Genomic DNA, 23,403 nt, shown 5'->3' with positions numbered 1-23,403 from the left:
TAGACCAGGTTATTCCATCAATGGATTTGTTCCTCCCTGATGAGCACGGGTATATTCCAAGATGATTATGCCAGGATTCATGGGTCTGGAATTGTGAAAGAGTGATTCAGGGAGCATGAGATCATCATTTTCACACATGGATTGAGAGAGTTCACCACAGAGTCCAGATCTTAACCTCATTGAGAATCTTTGGGATGTGCTGGGTGGAGAAGAGCTGCTTTGTGCAGTGGTCAGACTCTACCATCATCAATGCTGCTGCAAGATCTTTGTGAAAAATTAATCCAGCAGCACTGGATTGAAATTAGGCCTGGACAATAATTCGATATCGGTATTTATCGCGATAAGAAATGTTTCAATAACGGTGATATCAGTTTTGTGGTATATCGATATGTATTATTTACAGAATCACGGACAGGCGTTTTTTACTGGCGTCAGCTCGCCGCAGAGCTCAACACAGCCCCCGTAGCTGGGCTACGTCAGTGCGTGATGACGTAACCACACAGGCACGTAGCCAAATAAGCTAGGCTAGGCAAGGCTAGGTTAAAATGGCTAGGCTCGGGTCCGCTTCGCTACGCAGCAAAAATGTCTCGCGCTGGAGCCAAACGGAGCCGGGACGAGCGGATCCAAGGCTAAGGTAGACTCGGTTCGGTCGGCCCCGGATCCTCGAGGCCGGCCGCGGGTCCGCCCGCTCGGCCGCGGGTCCTCGAGGCCGGCCGCGAGTCCGCTCGCTCGGCCGCGGGTCCGCTCGCTCGGCCGTGGGTCCTCGAGGGCGGCCGCGGTTCCGCTCCCTTGCCGCTTTGCTGCAAATTGTGCCGGAGAGTGCAGCCGACCAGCAGCGGTAATGTTAATACATCTAATCTGTTCCACCACTTCAAGCAACTCTACTACATACAATATTTTTCTTATAACGTTACTGACTGAAGCACTTTTACAGCTTATGTTGTAACTAAGTTATTCATAGTTGATAAAGCCTGTAGGTTTGTTTATTTGACGGGAAAATCTTGTCGCTTTATTTATAAAGGCTTCTTGTATTCTATATCCTAGTTGAAACACTTTTGTTTTAATCTGTTAAATTTGTTCACAAAGAATAAGAAGCTCGGCCTCTGTTGTAATTTAAAGTTATTTTTATTGGTAATAGTTATATAGGCTTATGTTTGACAGGGATGTCATGTTATTATTTTGCTATATGCAAATAATATTGAGCATTGATTTATTTTGACTACTTTTATTTCTAAAGTATTAAAGTTTCTGTGAAAGGAGGTTTCAAAGGCTTAAATTAAATTTTCAGACAGTAGTAGGTACAGATTTCCGATAGATAGATAGATAGATAGAAGTGCATATAATGAGGGTATCTGATGCCAGCCACACAAAAAGTGCAAATACACAGTTACATAATAATTTAAATTCGTAGTGCTGCAGGGATTGCAGGGCTTCTTAGCAGTTTTCTGAGGCCTATTTAAGTATTTATATCGATATCGAAATTATATAGTATAGACCGAAATTTAAGGAATATATCGTGATATAAATTTTGGCCATATCGTCCAGCACTAATTGAAATAAATCTTGTGACATTGCAGAAGCTTATCGAAACAATGCCACAGTGAATGTGTGCAGCAATCAAAGCTAAAGATGGTCCAACCAAATAAGAGTTAGAGCTGTTTTTTTAGGTGGCAACTTTTGTTTTGGCCAGGCAGTGTACATTGTCATGCCACAAGGCACTACCATACACAGTGGACAGTGCAGTGGGTGGTAATGATTGCGACTGGTTGTGTCTGGCTAGACTTGTCTCTGCTTTTTTGCATATCAGTTCATAATTTAGTGACCCATACTGCCCACCCCTAGTGGATCAGTGTTGGATGGAATTGATGCAGAGATCCAGAACATATTTACAATAAATATAAACCCTGTTATACTGCACAGTTCTACAAACTCCAATACTGAAATATGAACATTATTGATTTTCATAAACTATATGGACACCTTTTTTATAGAATTAAGTCAGTTTCTTTACATCGCACCCATTACTGGTAAAGCTGTATTATTGCACATACACACTGCTTATCTGGTCTCTGTAGAGAAGTACTGCCAATAGAACAGAACTCTCTATTTAAGATCAATATAAACCTAATACGTAAAGCTAGAGGTATGTAATTGGTGGATTCTTGGGTCCACAGACGTAAGAGCAAAAGACACTCAGGACTAACTAAACTGTATAACTGTGAAATGACTTTAAATGCACCTTTCCAATAAAACTTTTTACTTTGATGAGACTTAATGGAAATCTCTACCCATTTTTTCAGCCTAATAATTACATAAAGCGAATCATGTACACAATTAGATGCGATAAAAAAAGGCAAAAATCAGATTCAAAAATTTTTGAATCAAATGGTTAAAACTGGTCAGTTTGAAGAACATAGAAAACTCCCTTGATTCCTGGAAAATGGATGAATGAATAAGCAGGTGTCCTAATTGTTCTTTACTTGCAAAATTTAGTTTTGTTTCTCTGCCTCGAATCAGTTAGCAAGGGTTTAACACAAGAAAAACGTGCAACATACAACAAAATGCTTCACAACAAACAGCGTTGAGCACATTGTGTCCACTAATTGGTCAGAATCGAGCACTGCATACAGCACATTCAGTGTGAGCAGCAGCAAAGACGTGATTGGTTTACAGTTGTAGTAATTATCTGGGTAATAAATCAGGCTAAACTGCACCTGAAAAGCTGTTTAGCACAAACATGAATAGTATATTTAATAGTTGGTTCAGACTGAGGTTGGATCATGTTCATATGAAAAACTGCAAAGAAATACACTGAAGTTAGTTGAGCACTTTGTTTCACGGGTTTGGTGCACACCAGAGTATGATTACAGTATAATTTACAGCAGCCGAAATGAACCGCACCATGGGTGCAAATGAATCAGAATCAGTTTCACCTAGACCACATAATGCTGGTGTGAGAACAATCCTAAAGGATGAGGAAAATGAAGGCATTGTCGGGTGTTTTTTCACTACGTCATCGCTCCTTTCCTTTGGATTTCCTGAGTTGAGGATGCTCGGGAAGGAAGCCATGTTGCTTCATGAGGCCATCCATAATCCTGAATCCTGATTTCTCTCTTCCTCACCAGCGTTACTTTAGCCTCTCAATCACAGCTTATAAACCTAACACTGACACTGACCGGTCATCGTACGTGCCGTACACAAAAGATGTTCTCAGAATTCTTTGCCTGGGCCGTCTTTGTCTGTCCAGAACTCTCGCTGTGTGGACTTCCCCGACATTTCACAGCCTTTCCTCCTCGCAAACAACACGCGCTGCAGGCTAGCTTAGATTAGCCACTTCCCCTGGGCTGAACATCCTATTGTTCTCTGATATGGCAGAGCTAGTGTGCTCCATTACAGAGCCAAGATTCCACACACATTCATACACACATACACACCTATAAATGACAAGGCCTTTGACCCAGCAGGCTGCAATCACCCTTACTTAACGTAATAATGGAATGAAAAATGAATATACTGTAGTATCAGCTCAGACAATACTAACAAACAGCAGGTGCAGGAGCTCAGCCTGTCCTGTGGAGTCTTGTTCTGTGGTGTATCTTTGAAAAAGAATAAAGCAGAGAAAGTGGAAAAAAAGAGAGAAAGAAACAACAACAAAAAAAAACAAATATCAGCATCTAAAGCTGCATTCAGCAGGACCCCTGCAAACCCAGTCAAAGAGGAGTCGATAAAAAAGCAGCGTCTGAAAAGAAAGGCATTAAAACCCCAAACAACAAAGGCCTTCTTGCGCTGTTTGTGGCTGCCTGATAGCAGTGCAGAAATAGACGAGCAACCACAGATGAGAGCGAGACAACACAGAGCTTTTAACAGCAGCTAGGTTAAAGCAGACAGCACTGTTCATTATAAATACTGTCTACTTTGGTGTGTTTAAGGGGGAATTCCACCAATTTTCTCAACTTTCTGCATAATTCCTTCATTTGAGTTATTCCAGGGTTATTGGGTCATTTTAAAAGTCAAATTTAATGCTTTTTAAGACCTTTTAAGACCTCAATAAATATACTTTAAAGCCTAAAAGTAGTTAAAACTTCTTATGTATGTTTTCTTTTTAAATTTTGTTCCATTGTGATGCAGAACATGTTAGCTGGTTCGTCTGTAACCCTAGTTTTCTGCCCGATAATGTAGCTAACTCTCTGCTAATGACAGTAGGTTAGCTAGATTGCTGCTAATGGTAACTCAGCTAACCTTAGTTTTCTCCCAGTTACTGTTAGCTAGCTCTCCGCTAATGTTAGCTAGCTTGCCGCTGATGTTAACTCCGCTAACCTTAGATATCTTCCTAGTAACGTTAGCTAACTCGCCGCTAACATTAGTATGTTAGCTAGCTCACCGCTAATGTTAACTCAGCTAACCTTAATTCTCTCACAGTTACTGTTATCTAGCTCTCCACTAATGTTAGTTATTTCACCGCTAACCTAAGATCTCACCCTAGTAACGTTAGCTAGCTCACCGCTAATGTTAGCCAACAGCAAATTTACAGTAAATTTAAGACAATTTAAGACCTTAATTATCAAGATTTTAATTTAAGACATTTTAAGACTTTTTAAGGACCTGCAGAAACCTTGTATTCTGTGTGATCTGAGGTGCACAACTCTATATATGTTTCCTTACAGGTGGTAAAGCCCTCCTCATAGTGGCACAGGGTCGGCACAGCAATACAAATCTCTAGTAACTGTTCCATTAAGTATTCTGACAGTAAACTATTAAAAATCCTTATGGTAAGAGACAGAAAGCCAAATTAATTTATCAGCAGTTACACTGAAACAGACAACTGGCCTTTTGGTAAAAAAAAAAAAAAAAAAAAAGATTGTATTAGTATGGAGGGAATTTTGTGCCAAGAAAAAAAATAATAATAAAATCAGCAATCAAAATTTTAAGAAATAAAATCAGATGAGGGTTAAAGGTACCAATCAGTCTAAAATCAGGTGACCAATGGACATTCAAGGGGAATGCCTTTTTCTAAGCCCCACCCACCTGTGAAAATTGTGTCAAAAAAAGATGAAACAAACAATAGACTCCAGAAACAAAAGTGAAAAAATGAAAACAAAGACTGACAAAATCCACTTTTAATTTTTTGCATAAAACCTTTGGCACAAAATTCCCTCCATAGTTAAGTTACCTTAGCAAACGTTACTATTCTATAGAACTCAATGTGGCCAATGTGAAATGATTTTATCCCAAAACCAACGACCAGATTTAGATTGAGTCAAAAAAGTGACAAATGTGCAACATTTCAAATTCTAAACTTAATTCAGGAGTTTCATTCAGTCCCAATTCCACAGTTATATATAAAATCCAGCACCTAGCCATACTGTCTGCCTCAACAAACATAAGTGAAGGCGGTGTATTGCTCAAAAAAGCTCAGTGTTTACAATGTTGAAGTGCACACTGCTTATAGGATTTATTTTCAGCAGAAGCGGCAGGCCCAAACTCTCCTCAAACACCAAGACGCCGACTTGAAGAGTCAACAAACATGTTTAGATTCATTCATACACTTAAACATACCACATAAATAAGTTTATTTAGATTATTACGTCTTCTCTAAACTTTAAGCTGTTTTTCAGCTAAAAGATATTAACTGTACAGGGCTAGGATAGCAATGGTAGCTGATCAAATTTCAGTTATTTGTGATTTACTGTGGCTCTGTCTGTCTCCAAATGGCTATAATTTAATGTAGTACAAATGTAGTTCAAAACGCTGCTTCACCTAATGTTAGCTAGCTTCATTTACTTTCTGCTCTTCTTCCTTCTGCCTGTATTCCTTATTTCTTGCTGCACATAAATCCTGCTATATCAGTTTAAACAGTGCAAATTACAACTTTTTTCAGAGTTTTGTAATTGCGATTTCATAAAATCCTGAATCACCAGTGGTAATAATTTAGCAGGTGGGTATTGCAAAATATGTAGGGTGGTTATTTGTACTTTTTGCCTTCAATTTGGAAAAATGTTTAGATGTGGTAGATTTTTTTGTCAAAAATGTCTTATTTACTTTGGATATTTAAACATTGTGTGTGTAATGTCAAGAGTGAAAATAAATAAGAGAAACTTTTTACTATACAATATCATTATATCAGCTAAATATATTTGCCTTAAATGGACAATAATATTTATATGTTTATGGCTATAATTTCTGAAACAATATATCATCCAAAAAACATAAGTTATTGATACTGGCCTACTCTCCCTTTAGTACTGTTGTAGTCAACTTTTAAAATCTTGCAATTGTTTTAACACAATTTAAAAGTTGTCAGCTTGAACATATCATATGAAATGAACCAGCAGAATCAGTGCAAAATTAATTCTCTATTCTTGCATCTCCATTTCACAGACATAACCTCTTCTACTAGCAGCAATAGGATCCAAAAAAACAAGCCCTGTAAAGTGAAGAGGCCCTCAACTGGGAGCAGAGAGCAGTTTATCTACAGCACATGTTCAGCAGCTCCATGCCACGCCAGGGCTCTTGGTTATCAAAGGCTGGAATGTGACAGATGAGTACGAGATGATGAGCAGTCATCACTCCGGTCCTCGGAGCAGGTACTCTGACCTTGTTTAGCTGCTATATTTAGTTTCTACAGCTCTTCAATTCCTGTTTTACTGTTTCTGTGTGAAGGGGAAAGAGGAGGATTCATCTCTGGAGCTGGTCCTAGGATGACGTGCCCTTCTCTGGGGGCCAGGCAGGGTCTGACAGCGAGCCCCTCCACCTCCACATGCAACAAACTGCACTTTTATAGGGTTGGAGTCACTTCACAGGGAGTCCAACATGTTTTCCTCTTGGGTAACAGTTTCAGGATCATGACAGCATGAAGAGCCTGAATCAGAGGGAAGAACAACAGAAGAACTACAGCTCCACAGAGATCTAGAGAGGAAACTGTAAATATAATGTGTGGATGGATCTGAAAGATAGGGAACCCCCTCATCCCTGATCCAAGCTTGTGTTTGTCTCTTCACTACTTTTTCTTTTTTCAAAAAAATAAAAAAAGAAAGAGTAAAAGAGAGAGGGAACGCGGGAAGTTGAGAGAGACAGATGGACGGATGGACGAAAGGACAGACTGCCTGACGCTCAGACGTTTGTGAATCAATAGTCCCCGTTTCCTCACTTCCTCCCTCGCTCGCTCAAAGGAACTGGAGAGAAATCTGTCTCAAATTAGACAACTTCCTCTCTGAGCAGAGGCCGAACGACAGGAAAAGAGTGAGGCGAGGTAGAGGGAGGGGGAGAGAAAGAGAGAAAGAGAGAGAGAAATATACAGGCTGTCGGTCGCTCCTCTAAAACACTCTACCGCACACTGCTTTGTTGGTTCCAGTTGAGAATCACAAGGCATGCTACACACATTGTAGCGTATTGTTTCAATCCCTTCAGTTTCTGAATCAGTTTCTTTGATTTTGCTATTTATATGTATATGTTTGAGTAAAATTAACATTATTTTATTCCATAAACTACGGACAACATTCCTTCCAAGCTCCGAATAAAATAGTGTCATTTAGAGCATTTATTTGCAGAAAATGAGAAATGGCTGAAATAACAAAAAAGAAACAGAGCTTTCAGACCTCAAATAATGCAAAGAAATCAAGTTATTATATTTATAACATTTTAAAGAGTTCAGAAATCAATATTTGGTGGAATAACGCTGTTTTTTAATCAATTTTCATGCATCTTGGCATGTTCTCCTCCACCAGTCTTACACACTGCATTTGGATAACTTTATGCCTTTACTCCTGGTGCAAAAATTCAAGCAGTTCAGCTTGGTTTGTGATCTTTCATCTTCCTCTTGATTATATTCCAGAGGTAGTCTCTTATTTTGTTTTCCAGAGCTGTAATTTTTCAGAAATTATTGCATCATTTTAAGTATCCATTATTTTTTAAGAGCAATAACCTTTTGGTATTTAAGAATATTCAGTAAGTGGATTGTAAAATGACTAATATAAAGTTTAATTTAAACTAGACTCTCCTTACTCCTCATACAGAAAGTATTGATTTTGCTTCACTGTGTTCTACAACACAAGTTCTCCTCATAGAGTCTAGTATTATTTATAGTTCTCATCATATCAGAAACTGGCTTGGTAAATCGGTGTTTAATGATGTTAAATCAGGTGAGCTGCTGGTGGAATTGAACACATCCACTGGGGCGCTGACTGGGGCTGGTTCATAAGACTCAACAGGGCCTGAATTCTTCAAAATGAGACATTCTTTTTCCTTTTGCTAATTGTGATTTGCTCTTGACTTTGATGCCTGTAGGGACTTCTCTTCTACTTTTCTATTTCTATTAGTCAGTACAAAGATTATACACCGAAACACGATGATTTGCATTAAGTGTGTAAAGGTGCTCCATAGATAAAACCTGGGGTTGCGTCCCAAATCTCAATTTACTAAACAAAATACATAAAAAGTATATAAAAACAGGTGTGACACCAACAGAAATGTGCTCTTTACTGTAGCAAGAAAAGTGTAGTAGCGTGTGGTTTGGGGCGCAGTATATTTTTCTATAGAGTGAGCTGTGCTACAACTGATATACATGAAGCACTTGATGCACAAGGGCCTTGCAGAACAGCAGCGTCTCTAAGATCTGGAAAAAGTCAAGTCATTTCTGTAGCGCTGCTGTTACGGTAGTGTAACATTTGTACATGCATTATTGAAAAATCTAATAACCAATGATTACAGTTACTTTAAATCAATTTTTTTTTTTTTTATGAAGGCAATTTTTGGTGCAGAATAATGCCCTGTAATGCAAAAAGAAAGACTATTTATATTGATCATATATTATAAATGAAGAGAAATATAACAAATATAATTTATTGAGGGTCTCATATACAAAAAAAAAACTTAAAAACAATAGATTAATCAACTTATCACTAAAAATAAACTTTAGAAAAACAAATCTTTAGGTGCAGCCCTAATTAAATGTTCATCACAAAAGCTAAAAAGATATATTATATATAGAATATATTTATATATAGAAAACAAAAATAGATGTCAAAACAAATCAAACGTTCTGATACCAAACTGTCTTAAAGAATCCCCATAGCAATCTAGGTCATGAAACAAACCAAGGCATGCAAAATAAAAGCAGGTACAGAGAAAACCTGCAATTATCAGACGTTTACGATGATCCCACACTGAACTGAAGAGCGTTGGGCCCTTTGAAATGTGTGTCAGTGGGGCCACGAAGATGCCTGTGAAAGCCCTCTGTAATCACATTCCTCTGATAACTCCCCCAACGGAGAGAAGAAGAGCTGAGCCCTCATCAATCAGCGCCGACAGTAAAGATGACACAAAGCCTGCAGTGTTCGACAGGATAGGGGGACATGGGCTGCAGAGTGGGGCGATGGCAGCTCTACTTATGACAGGAAACCCCCTGGAATAGCAGACACAGGGCAAACCCCTTAAACTGAAGCTCCCCACTGACTTTTCTTCCTATAGGAGCACACATTTCACCTCAATAGTGGTCAGTTACTAATGAACAACTGCATTAATAACTAAATAACATGCTGGTAGTTACTTAAGGGTTAAACAAAAAAATGGTCTTCAGCACAATAAGTCAGATCTCAAAACCAAGCAAAACCAAGATGTAAAAAAAGAAAAACGACAAGAAAAAGACCCACACCCTTTTTCTTAAAAACACTCCATTGTTTAGGCAGGTTTACCAGCAGCAGGAAACCTGACTAAAGGAACGTCATGTCTCAAATGGAAGGAAAAAAGTATGACCATCAAGCTGAGAAGCACAAAAGTTTTTGTACATGACTCCAGCAAAGGCTGGGGACTTCTTCACACGAGGCTGATTGCAGAGTGCGAGTGAGAGCAGGGCAATTACAGGCTTCCACAGGAGCTTTAGCAAAAGCCTTACCCACCCAAAGCTTGCACGCCCAGGGAAGGAAGGGGGGGAAAAGGAAGAAAAAGCTGTGAAAGAGACTTTTTTCCCTAAGCAAACAAGTGTGTTCCCTCTTAACTCGCTTCTGAACAAACCCACACTCTCCTCAGACGTCTCCCAGCCTTCACACAATGGCTAGAAACCACGATCATTCAGGGAAAAGTACTGCAGAACACACATAGGAGGGAAAAAACCCTGACAAGCTCCCACCCAACAGAGGGGGAGGAAAAAAAAGCCTTTCAAACTCGCTAATCCGCCAGCTCACAACTTCAGAACTTCACAAACTTTGGTAGAAAGTTCCCTTAGAATTCAAATTTCAGAAAATGGCATATTAAAAGTAAAGAAGAAATCAGAAACTGCGGAAAACTCACGGAAGATGTGCTTGAAGAGGTTAGCCATATCCATTTTGGGCTCTCCCGGCGACTGTTCCCTCAGCTGCTGTGGAGCTATTCCATGTGAAACGCCCACCAGCGAGCTGACTGCGAGCAAGCCTGCCTGCTCAAGCGCCCACATGACCACTCCCAGCCAATCACAGGAGGCCTCAGCTCAGTCCAGCTCCACAGAGCTCAGAGCTGGCCCCACACAAACACAGGGAGACGCACACACAAACGCAGACGTAGTTCCTCCGGGCGAAGAACTGCGTATTCTTGGCTCTGAACCTTCCCAAGTCCACAACTGTTTCATCACAGTGACTCACAGTTTCATGTCTCATGATTCAGTGGGTTTAGAAGAACAGACACTAACGACACAAACGCAAAGAATAGTCACAAAGCACGAGAGTAAACCACAGTGTTTATGGAAAGCAAACACTTTTTTTGTATTATTATTACCAGTCAAACAAACTTGGTATTAACTTTGGTATTAATAGAACTCAATTCCACAATATTTAAGGAACCATAATACAGACTTCCTCAGCCTGGAACAAGGACCTGCCACAATATTTGGATGATATATTGTCCCAAAAAAAAAAAAAAAAGAAAACAGCAACAAAACCAATATATATTTTTTTCTGTTCATGGCCACATAATTATGTCATTTTTAATTGCAGTGAACCTTTAATTAATATTAATATTTTCACACAGAAAGTGACTGTATAAAAACGTTCACATATCATGCACATGATCACTGAGAATTAAATATGAAATGCCTTAAGAGACTCACTGTAACCCTGACTTTAGAAACCTGACACAGCATGTTTTGATTGGGATTTCTGTTCTGCTTCCCCTAAAATTACATCAAATAAGATCTTACACAACATTATAAACATAAGAGAGTGCACACTCTCAGAGCAAAGACCAACAATCTGATTTACTTTCTGCATTTTATACTGTGATACAGTAGGCCTAAAACGCTGAGCAGATTACCAAAGCTAAGGTGTATTGGCTGTACAACACCAGTACCAGTATAAACATGTTTTCCTAAATTTCCTTCCGGATAAATAAAGTATCTATCTATCTACAAGACTGGAGATATTTTGGATTTACTGTATTTTTCGCACAATGAGCCTTATAATTATATTTAACTAATTGGTTATTAAGGAGCATTAAAGCCACTCTGCTGAACTGCAGCGTTATAAAGGAGTTTCAGTAAAGTTTCTCCAGCTCCAAGGCTGGAGCAGTATTAGCATTAGCTGCTAACTGCAGCATGAGCTCTTCCACTGCTCAGAGATGAGTATATTGTTTACCATGGTAAAACAAGCTATATGGCAAGAACCACTAGCTGATAGCACCCTGGGTTACCAAAACACTCAGGGTTCCTCAGTGCAGTGCTTTTTACTAGCGCTAAGCTCTGCTAACCGTAGCTTGCCGTTGCTACGCTGCTGCTAACCGCACTGTTGAAAATATTGGAAATCCAAGCATTCTGAAAATAAGCAGAAGTGCTTCACTGGCCCAAATAGTTTTCAGTAGAGAAATCTGTGTAGATTAACATCCAGCTCCCATTTGACTTGAAACTGATTTTTTAAATACTAAAATGCTTTCCCCAGCTAGAAGGGAAAAATGGTGACACCCTTGTTCCTTACTAGTGTCAGTTTAAATGTGCCTTATAATCCGCTGCACCTTATTGTCCATAAAATACTGTAATATATATATATATATTGCTGACATTGATCCTATCCATTGTGAGGAGAGCACATTATCACTAATAAGCTTACAATTTTCAATAAATATATATATATTATTATTTTTTACTACTACTATTTCTTACTATTTTTTATGTTTTATTAAATGTATGATATTTAAGCATTTTCTATCTCACTACCAATGTCTATTCAATGCCTAAATGTTCGTAATAACTAAAATTAATTTAAACAATCCATACTGTGATAATGATTGACTCTAATCTAGGTCATCACAAAGCAGAAGCAGAACTCTGTAATGCTCTGTGTTTCCACACTTCATTCGAAGGAATATTCTAACTCCTACGATTTACATCAGTTCCTGTTTTCCCCCTCAACATCTGCACACAGCTGGACTAGTGATGATGACGCCAGCAATTCCACGGCCTACAATAAGATTTCACTTTCACAGATGCAGATTTACAAAATCAGGCTGCAGGGGTTTTCTTGGTTCCAAAAAAGAGAACCAAAAACTGTTACTCAAAAGCAAAAAAACAAGGTCATGCTGGAAATTCTGAGCTTTAGCAATCATAGGATTGCACCAGCCTGCTATTTTGGTTCAGACCAAACCAAAAACACAGAAGGATTGGACAGATCAAGGTAGGTTTCAAAAGGTGCCACAAACCACTGATGAAGTAAATCATGGTCTAGTTTGTATGTAGAGTGGAAACACTTTTCTAGATTAGAGGACGTGACCGTAAGGAAAACAACAAACAGGTAAAATATAATTGTAAATCTTTGGAAAATATATGAACTGTGGCATGGTGTTGTTCAGCCGTCATTTTATTATCTAGAAACAAATAGTACTTTAATATCCAGATTTAATCTTGCTAATTAGATACTAATTCCAGTCATTTAACTATTAAACAAGTGCCTAAAAATGCTTAAAAAATCTTTTTTATTGCATATATATATGTATACCTTGTTTAATCAGTTTGGCGCCTTTTGCAAACACAAAAAATACATGGCATATAAGCAATAACCTAGAAACAAAGCAGTTACTATAAGAAGTTTAATGTTATGCCGTCTCACCAGCATGGGGAGCAGAGCTTTCAGTCGCTCTGCTCTCTAACTATGAAAAACCTTACCACCTGACATCAGGAACATAAACTCACTTTTACAGTTTAATCCATACTAAAATACCACGATTAGAATAGCTTTTACCTTTTGACGCAATTGCATGGTTTTATTTTACAGGGTTGATACACGTTTTAACCAATAAATATCCATGATTTTTTTCATGACTTTTTCATACTTCTATTTTCATGATTTTTAAAACATCAGTGCAGACATGGACAATGCCAAAAATCAACTAAAATTATAATAAAAATTTATTATAGTACTCCGAAAATTAATCTGACACACAATCTTTAATAATAAAATGTGTTTTAGATCCTGAGAGCTCTATAATGTAGGGCTAAATTACTGAACTAACTCTGAGCTGACGTATTTATTAGCTCAAAATAGATTTTTTTCATCGATAAACGGAAACACAAAGATTGATACACCAAATTTCCATGACTTTTCCAAAACTTTTTGGGTGTTTTTATTTTTCCAAAACTTATCCAGGCCTGGAAATTGATATTTTTTCAAGTTATCCATGACCGTACACACCCTGGTTTTAACTAGTTTTATATATTTAAATTAGATTTTAAAAAGTTTGTTTTATAATAACCTTTATATATTATACTGTATTATTTCTATTTTTTGTACAGTGTCTGAGTGCAAGAAAGGCGTCTATGAAATAAAAAGTATTATTATTATTAGGGGTGGGCGATATGGCCCTAAAATCATATCACGATATTTCATGGTATTTTTGCGATAACGATACTCTTGGCGATATGACAACACACAGAATTTTTTTTTTTCAAGAATACACTACTACACAATACTTATAATGCTCAGCAAATATCTCCATATATCCAGTGCTGCAGTAAAATTAATGATACTGTACAGATATAATCTGTCTCTAGTAGATATATAATGGGAAATAAGAACAATGTGATTTTTTTTTATGCTAAAAACAGCAAAAAAGTAGTACCCTGATGTGATAATTAGGGGTGGGTGATATGATACGATATTTCAGGGTTTAATATCGTTCACGATATTAAAAACTTTTGGCGATATTATCACGTACGATATGATATGGCACACTCCTAATTATTATTATTATTATTATTATTATTATTATTATTATTATTATGCAAACATCAGGGTGTAGACGTGCTGCTCAGATGCTGATACTTGGTGTGGACCATCATAAAAAACCCCACATTTCCTCCATCAGCAAAGCATCAATCAGAACTAATACAAAAGCGCTTCATCAAAAGGTTCAGTGCAGGTAAGATCTATATTTTCCTCACCAACAGAAGCTGAGCCACCAAACACAACATCCTCAACCACATTTCACACTCACACCTTTCTCCATTTCTTCTCACACTTCAGCTTCCCTCTTCCTGTTATTTTAACAAAGACTCTCCTAAACACGGAAACAAGGTATCTGTATCAATACACACGTCAGTAGCCTTGCTTCTGCAACTACACTAGGACTGAACTATATGCCAAAAATATGCATATATTACAATACATTTCTTCATTTTTATATTAATAAAAACAGTATAAAAGCCACTGCTTGTGATGTAAATCACACAATGACGTAGGCAGGCTATGGAAGTATATGGTGCTCTGTATTAAATACAGTAAAGTAAAGGTAACACCTTGCAATGATTAACACACTGCTTGAATTTATGTGCCAGGTAGGGTTGCAACGGTATGAGATTTTCACGGTATGATAACCGTCTCGGAAAATACCGCGGTATCACGGTTATCACGGTATCACAGTTTGTTACATATATTATTAAACTGACCCTTAAAAAAATTACAACAAAGGTTTTTTGTTCAATTAACTATTTATTGTAGAAACTACACCATCAGGTGAAGGGAACCATGTTTTTCCACTACTCTTAAGGGCATTAAGAGTGTATATATATATAAAAAAAGTTGGTATATAACCAGATACTGCAGAAAGAGGGGATTTATATCTGACATGATCCTCACAATAGATATTTCTATTTTAAGGCTTTCACACCTTAAAACCTTCAACATATGAAAAACAGGCACGTCAGAATTTGAAAATGAACGCATGTAAATGAATGGCGTCTTTCACATCCAGTCCGCCTAGGACCTTTACACGGACACGTGAATCCATCGTAGCACGCACTTCACGCCTGTACCTGCGTGCCCGAATTTCGGATAACTCAGCGCTTTTGCGGGCGCTTACCGCATGGGTTGTGCACGACTACATAGAGGTTTTATTTAGGTTCAGATTAAAATTATAAACTAAACACATACTTTGCGCTGCACAGCAGGGTGGTGTTCTCGGAGATGGAGAACAGGTTTGATGTATTTCCTCCTTTAGCTGTGACTTAACGGCCACATTAATTACAAGCTTGTTGATTACAAGATTACAAGTCTGTTTGCAGGCTGTTTGAATGAGCGAAATATGATCAGAATTATGTTAATTAACAGTAACATAGAAGCATATAACTATTATTTAAGAGAGAGAGAGACAGAGAGAGAGAGAGAGAGAGAGAGAGAGAGACAGAGAGAGAGATTTGCTTGTTCTGGTGTGAGCTACTCACAGGTAAAGGTTCTCTTTTATCTCCTCGTGCTCATTTTAGTCCAGTACATAATTCTGCAGTTTCTCAGTGTTTTCTGTCGTATTTTGCGGCCAGCGCGAGCGCTTACAACTAACACCGCGGGCCGCGAGGTGCTGCCGCGCTGCCGCTGTTATGCCGAATCCGACTCCCTGCTCAATCCGACTCCCGCTTCGCGGACAGAATCGGCACAACACCCTCCGCTGTACAACTGCGGAAGTGAAAACAGCGCTTATAAATAGGTTAGTTAAGTTTCACTTTCAGTTTTCGTTATTTATTTCTCCGCTGGCTTGCGTTTTACCGGTAATAAGCAAACACACACGGTATGATAACCGTGCATTTTAATACCACGGTATACCGTGAAACCGGTTACCGCTGCAACCCTAGTGCCAGGAGTGGCATAAGGTCAGCCAAAAGCAGTGTGTAAGACTGGTGGAGGAGAACATGCCAAGACGCATTTAATCTTTGATTAAAAATCAGGCTTATTCCACCAAATATTGATTTCTCAATTCCTGTAAATTAAAGCTCTAAATGGAAATATTTTTATTTAGAATTTTGGAGAAATATTGGCAGTAGTTCATAGCATAAAGCGGTAATTTTACTCCAAATGATACCTATTAATAGTAAAATTGAAAGAAACTGATCATTTTGGAGCGATCACTTACTTTTTTTTTTCAGGAGCTGTATAGTTAGTACTGTTACATTAGGATTGTTGTTCAGCCCTAAATGACACCAATCTAAAAGGTTTACCTCAGCTGTAGTCTATGTCGTGGCCACATCTTATATAAAAGATTCTTGTTTATTCTTTCAATATGCATTTTCATATATTATAATAATTTTTTTTATTATTATAAATAAATGATCTTTTACGATTATAATATTTTATTTTTAGTTTCCTCTGATGTCTTTTTTTCTTCAAATCTGCATATATGCAAATTATGCATATATCTACTTTCACATCACTTTTTAATAAACTTTGGTCTGATATCCATTTAACTTCCTTTTTCTTTATCTTCCATCTTTCTATTCTAGTTCCCTATTTAGAAGCGATCAAAAGATGAGTCAACTCTGAGCTCAAAAAAAACAACAGTAAATGGCCCTTTAATTACGCATTTAAATGTTTTTTTAAAAGGTTAATAAAAGTGTTTTTCTGGGATTAAAAGCGTGAATTCAGCTGTAACTGGAAATATCTGCGCTGCAAATCTGTGCTGGACTGAGGTGCACAGCTTTCAACATGTGCGTTTACAAGCACGTGCCAAACCATGTGGATGGAGGCCATGCGGTTACCTCTTGTTTATACCTACTCCTCCCCCTTGTGCTTCTCAGGCAGCAGCAGCCTGTCACTCACAGACACAGAGACAGCGCTGTGTATCTACTTCTTGTTCAATTTAAGCCTTAAGTTACATCGCACTATTGTTCATGCACACATCACAATGACTATGCTTAAATGATATATCCTGCAGCCATAGTTTGTAATTATCTTCTTTATCAAGACTGCATTTGAATCATAGACTATATTATTCAATTTTAGGGGAAGTATTTTATTAAATCTAAAAAAGAAGAGAAACAGAAAACAGCCTGCCTTTGCTATCTAATTGTATTGTGTAATAAAGCATTTTTTTCCTCTTGTCTATTGATTCCACATGGCTATTGATTTCTTAAAGGTAAGTAGGTTAAATGGAGATCTATGTTGGAATGGCAGTCTCTGGAGTAAAACCCTCTAACGGTGCGTCCTGCTGGCTAAACGTCCAGCATGCATTAATAAATGAGGGGTAATGAGCCTTAGGCTGATGTTTCCCTGTGAAACATGACTTTCCTGCTGACAGCACTGACATTAGCCCCAGCTCCAGAGAGGCTTCCGCTCCACTGAGCTCCCCCCAGGCAGGGGGACGGGCTCAGGGGTCCTGCTAATGCTGAGGTGAGCTGAGCATGGTCTTCTCAGAACAAGAGGTGGCTCAGCTTTACTCTTCCGCTGCTCTCTCTCTCTCTCTCTCTCACACTTTCACACTCTTCTTTCTAACTGTTATCTCTCTCACCTCTCTTAGTGTTAAGTTTTGAGATCTGCTACGACCACTACCAGAAGACATAGACATGTGACATCTCTACCACACTGACTCTCTTAGTACTCAGAGTTGATTTTGTTAATCTTTGGAGTTTCAAGTTTTAATTTATAGGCGTTTTTATTGCTTCATCTTATTGATATTTACTATCCCCTACATATAAATTTAAACATTCAGTAGTACATACAGTGACAAAGTTGAAGTTGTGCTGGGGCTGGATACTTCAACAAGATAAAGACCTTTAAGCTAAACTCTGCTCAAAATCTACTAAAGCATTCATGCAGAGGAACAAGTACAACATTCTGGAATAATCATCTCAGTACCCAGACCTGAATATTATTGATAATCTGTGGTGTGATTTAAAGTGGGATGTTCATGATCAGAAATCTGAATCAAACCTGACTGAACTGGGGATGATTTGTAAAGAAGAATGATCCAAAATACCTTTAACCAGAAGCTTCAACCAGACTCTCATTGGAAGCTATAGGAAGCATTTTACTGCAAAAGGAGAATCTACTGAATATTGAGGTAATTTTTCTGTTGGGGCCCAAATTATTTTTATGCACCTGCCTAATTTTGTTTAAAGAATTGTTGCACACTTTCTGTAAATCCTATACACTTCATTTCACTTCTGAAATATCACTGTGTTTATCTGCTATATGATACATTTAACTGAAATTGCTGATCTGAAAACAACCGATGTCAGGGGTGCCCAAACTGTTTCATACCATTGTATGTGATAATACAAATTTTATACATTTTATTTTCCTCAGATCTGCATATGTGCACATTTACCTTAAATTACAGCTACTTTTACACTGAATTTTTAATATACTTCGGCATGATATTTGTAGCATTTAACTTCCTTATTCTTTGTCTTCCCTTTCCTTCAGCTCTTATTTACACTACTCATAAACCAGTTTTTGTATTTAATCTCTTAACACACCATTTTTTTAATAATTAATAAAATAAAATAAAAAAATCATAATTTATTGCAAATATTTAAAATCTTATATATATATATTCGCAATTCTTGCATGCTGAAACTATATGTTTAAGCTGTATTATTGTACATTTCCCACTGCGGCATCTATAAAAGACTATTCTATCATTATTTTAATGGAATCATTAATTGAAATGCAGAAATATTAACTGATTAACTGAAATTTAAAGTGTTCAGAAACCAATTAAATAACATGCCACTGTCACATAAAACGATAAGGAACTATTACATTTTCTTGGAAGATTTTATAGTATATAGTATATAATTTTTGAGCATTTCTATTGGTAGTTTTATCCATTTATTGAATTCAGACAAACAAGAAACTGATAACTGAAATAAAAAAAATCAAAATATTTCTTTATGCTAAAACATATTTGAGATTTCATATGTTTGTAGCCAGATGAAAATATTCAATGAATTTAATACAGTGTTGGGGGAAAAAAAATGGCTTTTGCAATTTTTATACTGCAAAATAAAATTGTACCCGGGTTGCTTGTCCGTCTCTACAGAGAGATTTGTTTTAAAATGCGGCTGAAAGCTTACAGTAGATATTAAAAAAACTATTTTTGTACTGCTTGTAATATATTAAATATATATATATTTTTAAATAATTACATATTTATAGTTTTTAATATTACATTTAAGAAACAATGACTGTTGCTTAATATATATTTTTCTTTATAATAATAAAATGCCCAATTAAAATTCTTAATTGGAATTATTTGTAATTTAAATAGTAAATTTAAAAAAGAAAGTACATTAAGATATTTCAAGAAACAGTAATCTAAAAAACTTAAACTTAAATTTTCAGACAGAGGCATGAAATTGAACTACTTCTATATAATAATTCTTATAATAATTATCTCCCCACTAAAACAAAACCATGCATCTTGCAACTGCAAATACGTATAAATGTAAAAAAAAAATTACATTGATTTTGTGATATATATATATATTTTTTTACACAATTTAAAGCTAATATTTTTAAATGACAAAATATTACAAAAATAAGCCTAAATATAAGTCTTTAAATATAAGTATAAAAAAAGTGTAAAAAAGAATTTAAATAGTGCCCAGCAACCAATTAAGCAACATACCACTGTCATACAAAATGCTGCACCTCCAAAATAGAAACTTTAGCATGAGGAATAACTACTTATTCTTAGCGTTTAATGGAAGTTTAATGTAAAACGATTGAATTGTACATAATTTAAGCATTTTTATTGGTAGTTTTATCCATTTATTGAATTTAGACAATTGTATTATTTTTTTTTTTGCGGGATACTTTTTTTTTTGTACACAGTCTAAAGCGCAGCTGATATTTTTAAATGACCAAATACTACAAAAATAAGCCTAAAAATAAGTCTTTAAACTATTTTTAGCATCATTTTTCTAAATCATATAAGCTAAGCCATGATATATATATTTCTTACCTTAAAACAAACTGAACTTAAGCCCCTGAGAACAGCACACTTGCAGGTCGTCTTGCAGAAAGTGGTCTGCCAGTAAATGTAGTGGTGTGACTTTGTAGCTCTTGTCTAGATCAAGAGTTCTTCCTGTGTGTGTGTGTGTGTGTGTGTGCACTTTAACACTTACGAATGTGGTCAAAAACTGCTCAGGAAATCAACACACAAAAAAACAATAAAAATCTGACCTACATGGGATACCACACAGCAGCTAACAGGCAGTTTCAGTATCAGCAGCACGGCCGGCTGGTTCTGCACGTACTGTATAAGCCGTCGTGCCTGGGCTCGTCAGGACACCACCGCTGCGGTTGTGTAAATCAAATGTGTGTCACTACAGGGTAAACAGCAGCAGGCCTTTACCTAGAGTGTCTTTGAGGTTCTTGACGATAGAGGCTTTCCTGGCGCTGTTTTTCCTCTCCACGTAGTTTGACGGGACGAAGCCGGTCTTGTTGGTAGCGTTGCGGACCCTCCACCAGGACTTGGAGTCGTCCAGGAGCCAGAGACGCTCATTCTTCTTAATGTCCAGCTCCTGGTCCTGCTGGGCCATGTAATCAAACTTGGCAATGACAATCACCTCTTCCGTCATCTTGGACTGTCTTCAACACTGCAGTGGTGGAGAAACAGAAAAATAAAATGGGTCAAAGCACAGAACCAAAAAGTCTACAATCTTTCAAGATCCACAACTAGAAAGAACATCATTTTTTTGATACTGAAAAAAGTCTGCTATAAATCTCTCTCTCTCTCTCTCTCTCTCTCTCTCTCTCTCTAATAATTAAATTCTGACATACGCTACATACTAGGTGTCAGACTATATGAATGTGTGTATGTGTGTGTATTAATATCACAATTTAGCACACCACTTTGATCATACATTAACATGTGACCTAAAATATTGCTATTTTTATTTATAATTTAATTTCTAATTTTCTCCCATTATTCTCCCAATTTAGCTAGGCCCATTGTCCCAACCATTCAGCTGTTAGTCACTCTGAGGAAAGCACACGGACTCGGTTCTGATACATCAGCTCACAGATGGCTTGTGCTGATCCACATCACGCTAGTAGTGATGATGGGAAAGAGCGCCATCTACCAACTCAAAGAGAGCAAGGCCAACTGTGCACTCTCAGGGCTCTGGCAGCTGACGGCAAGCTGCATGACCGGGATTCAAACCAGAAATCACCAAATCATAATGGCAGCTTTTTAGACCGCTGGATCACTCGATGCCTCAAAATATCTCTATTTTTATTGGAACACAGGTGCTCCCTAAAACTTGTCAATTTAAGTTACTGCTTCATGAGTCCACATGGAGGGGCTTATCAAATTAATAGGTTAAACCTGCGGTAAAGAAACTGACAGTTACTCAGTACATGATGTATTGCAGAGAAAGGTCCTGCGATACATATACATATACAGTATACATATAAAGTATCACAGAATCACAGTATTGCAGGGGTGTTACAATTTCGATATTTTATCGAAATCGATCAAAATTATGTCATGGTCTCGAGCCTCGAAGTCAAAAAGAGGATTGACGATCCCTCTCTCTAAGCTACGCAAATACCGCAGCACACTGTAGCCGACGCGGCGGACATTGTGACTGCTCAAAGAGTTGTTTTGTCTAGCCTCAAATATGTTAATAGTTTTGGTACCTTAAGGAGCATCTTTCTCTCAGATAAAGTTAATAATATATCTTTATTAAACAAAAAAACTTGTCATTCTTAGGGACAGAGTCTTATTTTTCATGTTTAACTATTATAGTAGGATAGAGTTCAGTTTGTTAAGGCTCTAATTGTTCTATTATTTTGTAAATGACTGTTCCTGTATTTTTTTTATTATTTATTTTGTTATGTTGCACATTGCTGTTTTAAAAGTGCACACTGCTGCTACCAAAAAAAGCCACTAGATGGTATTACATTCATACCTTAATTAAATGATTTAAATTTGACTATTAGTGCCTAATGTGGTGTATTACAGATCACTTGTATCACTTTGCATCACGTATATCAAGCCCACCTTTTGAAATAAGATATTGTAAATGTAATGAATCAAACCAAATGACTGACCATAGACTAATCTAAAACCGGCATAGGCCTCTCTGCTGTAAAAAAAGAAAAAAGAAAATCGAGAATCGAATCGAATAGTCACCATAAAATCGGGAATAAAATCGAATCAACCCCTACAGTATTGAGATATCTTTATTGTGTCGACGTATCGCGCTACCATATTGCGAGATGCCCCGTGATATCCTCTTCAAGCAATAATAATGCATGAAATAATTCAAACAATGCTTTCGATTAAGAAACCACATCGAATCACAAAAATCTGCAGAGGTCTTTTAACTTGAAGTTACAGATACAGGAGGAAGTCTGAGTTAGACAGATGACTAAATAACATTAGCTAACAGGCTAGCTGCTCATTTGACCGCCATACTACCCAACCCGAGTTCCACAATAATATCAGTATATCCAACACTATTACCATGCATTGCCTATAGTAGGCTTCACAGTGGTAGTGATTGTGACTGGAAACTTTTAGCTCAAATGGTCCATATGGCAAAAATCACATGCACATTCAGTGCAGTTTAGTTTAGATTCCATGGGACATGGCAGAATTCATGGTACACAATACTCGTTTCTGTTCGTAGACGATTGGCATGTCAGTGTAATGTTGCATTATGAATTTAACTTTCTTTACATCCTTCTGATTTTAATGTACAAACTTTTAGATCTTTAGTTATTTCTGTTTCATAGTTGTTCAGGTTTGCTAAGCTGGGCCCTGTAGGCCTGTCTTAACCACTGCACTCCTGGGACAACATCTAACCACTGCCCACATGCTGCCCACTCTCTGAACAGTAAGCTTTTAGTTTGCTGCTGTTGAGTAATGCAGGATGTCGTTTTGAATCCATTACCTGGTGTGATGGGTGGTGCTGCGAGGCAACAGGTACAGTGTGTTACGGCTATGTCGTCCTAGCTTAAGCAGAAAAATGTCAGAGTAAATTGGGGTGTGAGAGATGTGAAGAGCGTTCTGACGGCTGCCTTGACATTTACAGAGCTCTCTTTTAAGGTTCTTAACACTATCAGGAGTTTGTTCTCCAAAGAGTTTTCTGTTTTTTCTTCTGGAGATTTCCACTCTGAATCTACTTAAATATTGAAATTTGATATTTTGGTCACACAGAATGCGATTCTGTCA

At 37.4% G+C, this 23,403-nt stretch overlaps 1 protein-coding gene across 3 annotated transcripts in view; it reads right to left on the bottom strand.

Annotated features, from left to right (window-relative positions):
- Positions 1-23,403, bottom strand: part of nck1b (NCK adaptor protein 1b) — a 93,225-nt gene that overhangs the window by 19,773 nt on the left and 50,049 nt on the right. For 2 of the 3 annotated variants that reach the window (XM_022673384.2, XM_022673385.2), the window contains one exon: positions 20,575-20,818. In XM_022673384.2, coding sequence (XP_022529105.1) covers positions 20,575-20,800 — 226 coding nt within the window. In that variant the 5' untranslated portion in view covers positions 20,801-20,818. Of the gene's footprint in view, positions 1-10,284; positions 10,442-20,574; positions 20,819-23,403 lie in introns of those variants that run through there. The other variant, XM_007253759.4, reaches the window with a different exon arrangement.

The sequence above is a fragment of the Astyanax mexicanus genome, chromosome 6, assembly GCF_023375975.1.
Source record: "Astyanax mexicanus isolate ESR-SI-001 chromosome 6, AstMex3_surface, whole genome shotgun sequence".
Taxonomy (NCBI): Eukaryota; Metazoa; Chordata; class Actinopteri; order Characiformes; family Acestrorhamphidae; genus Astyanax; species Astyanax mexicanus.
Note: the sequence above shows the minus strand (reverse complement) of the source record. Positions and strands in the feature narration are given on the sequence as shown.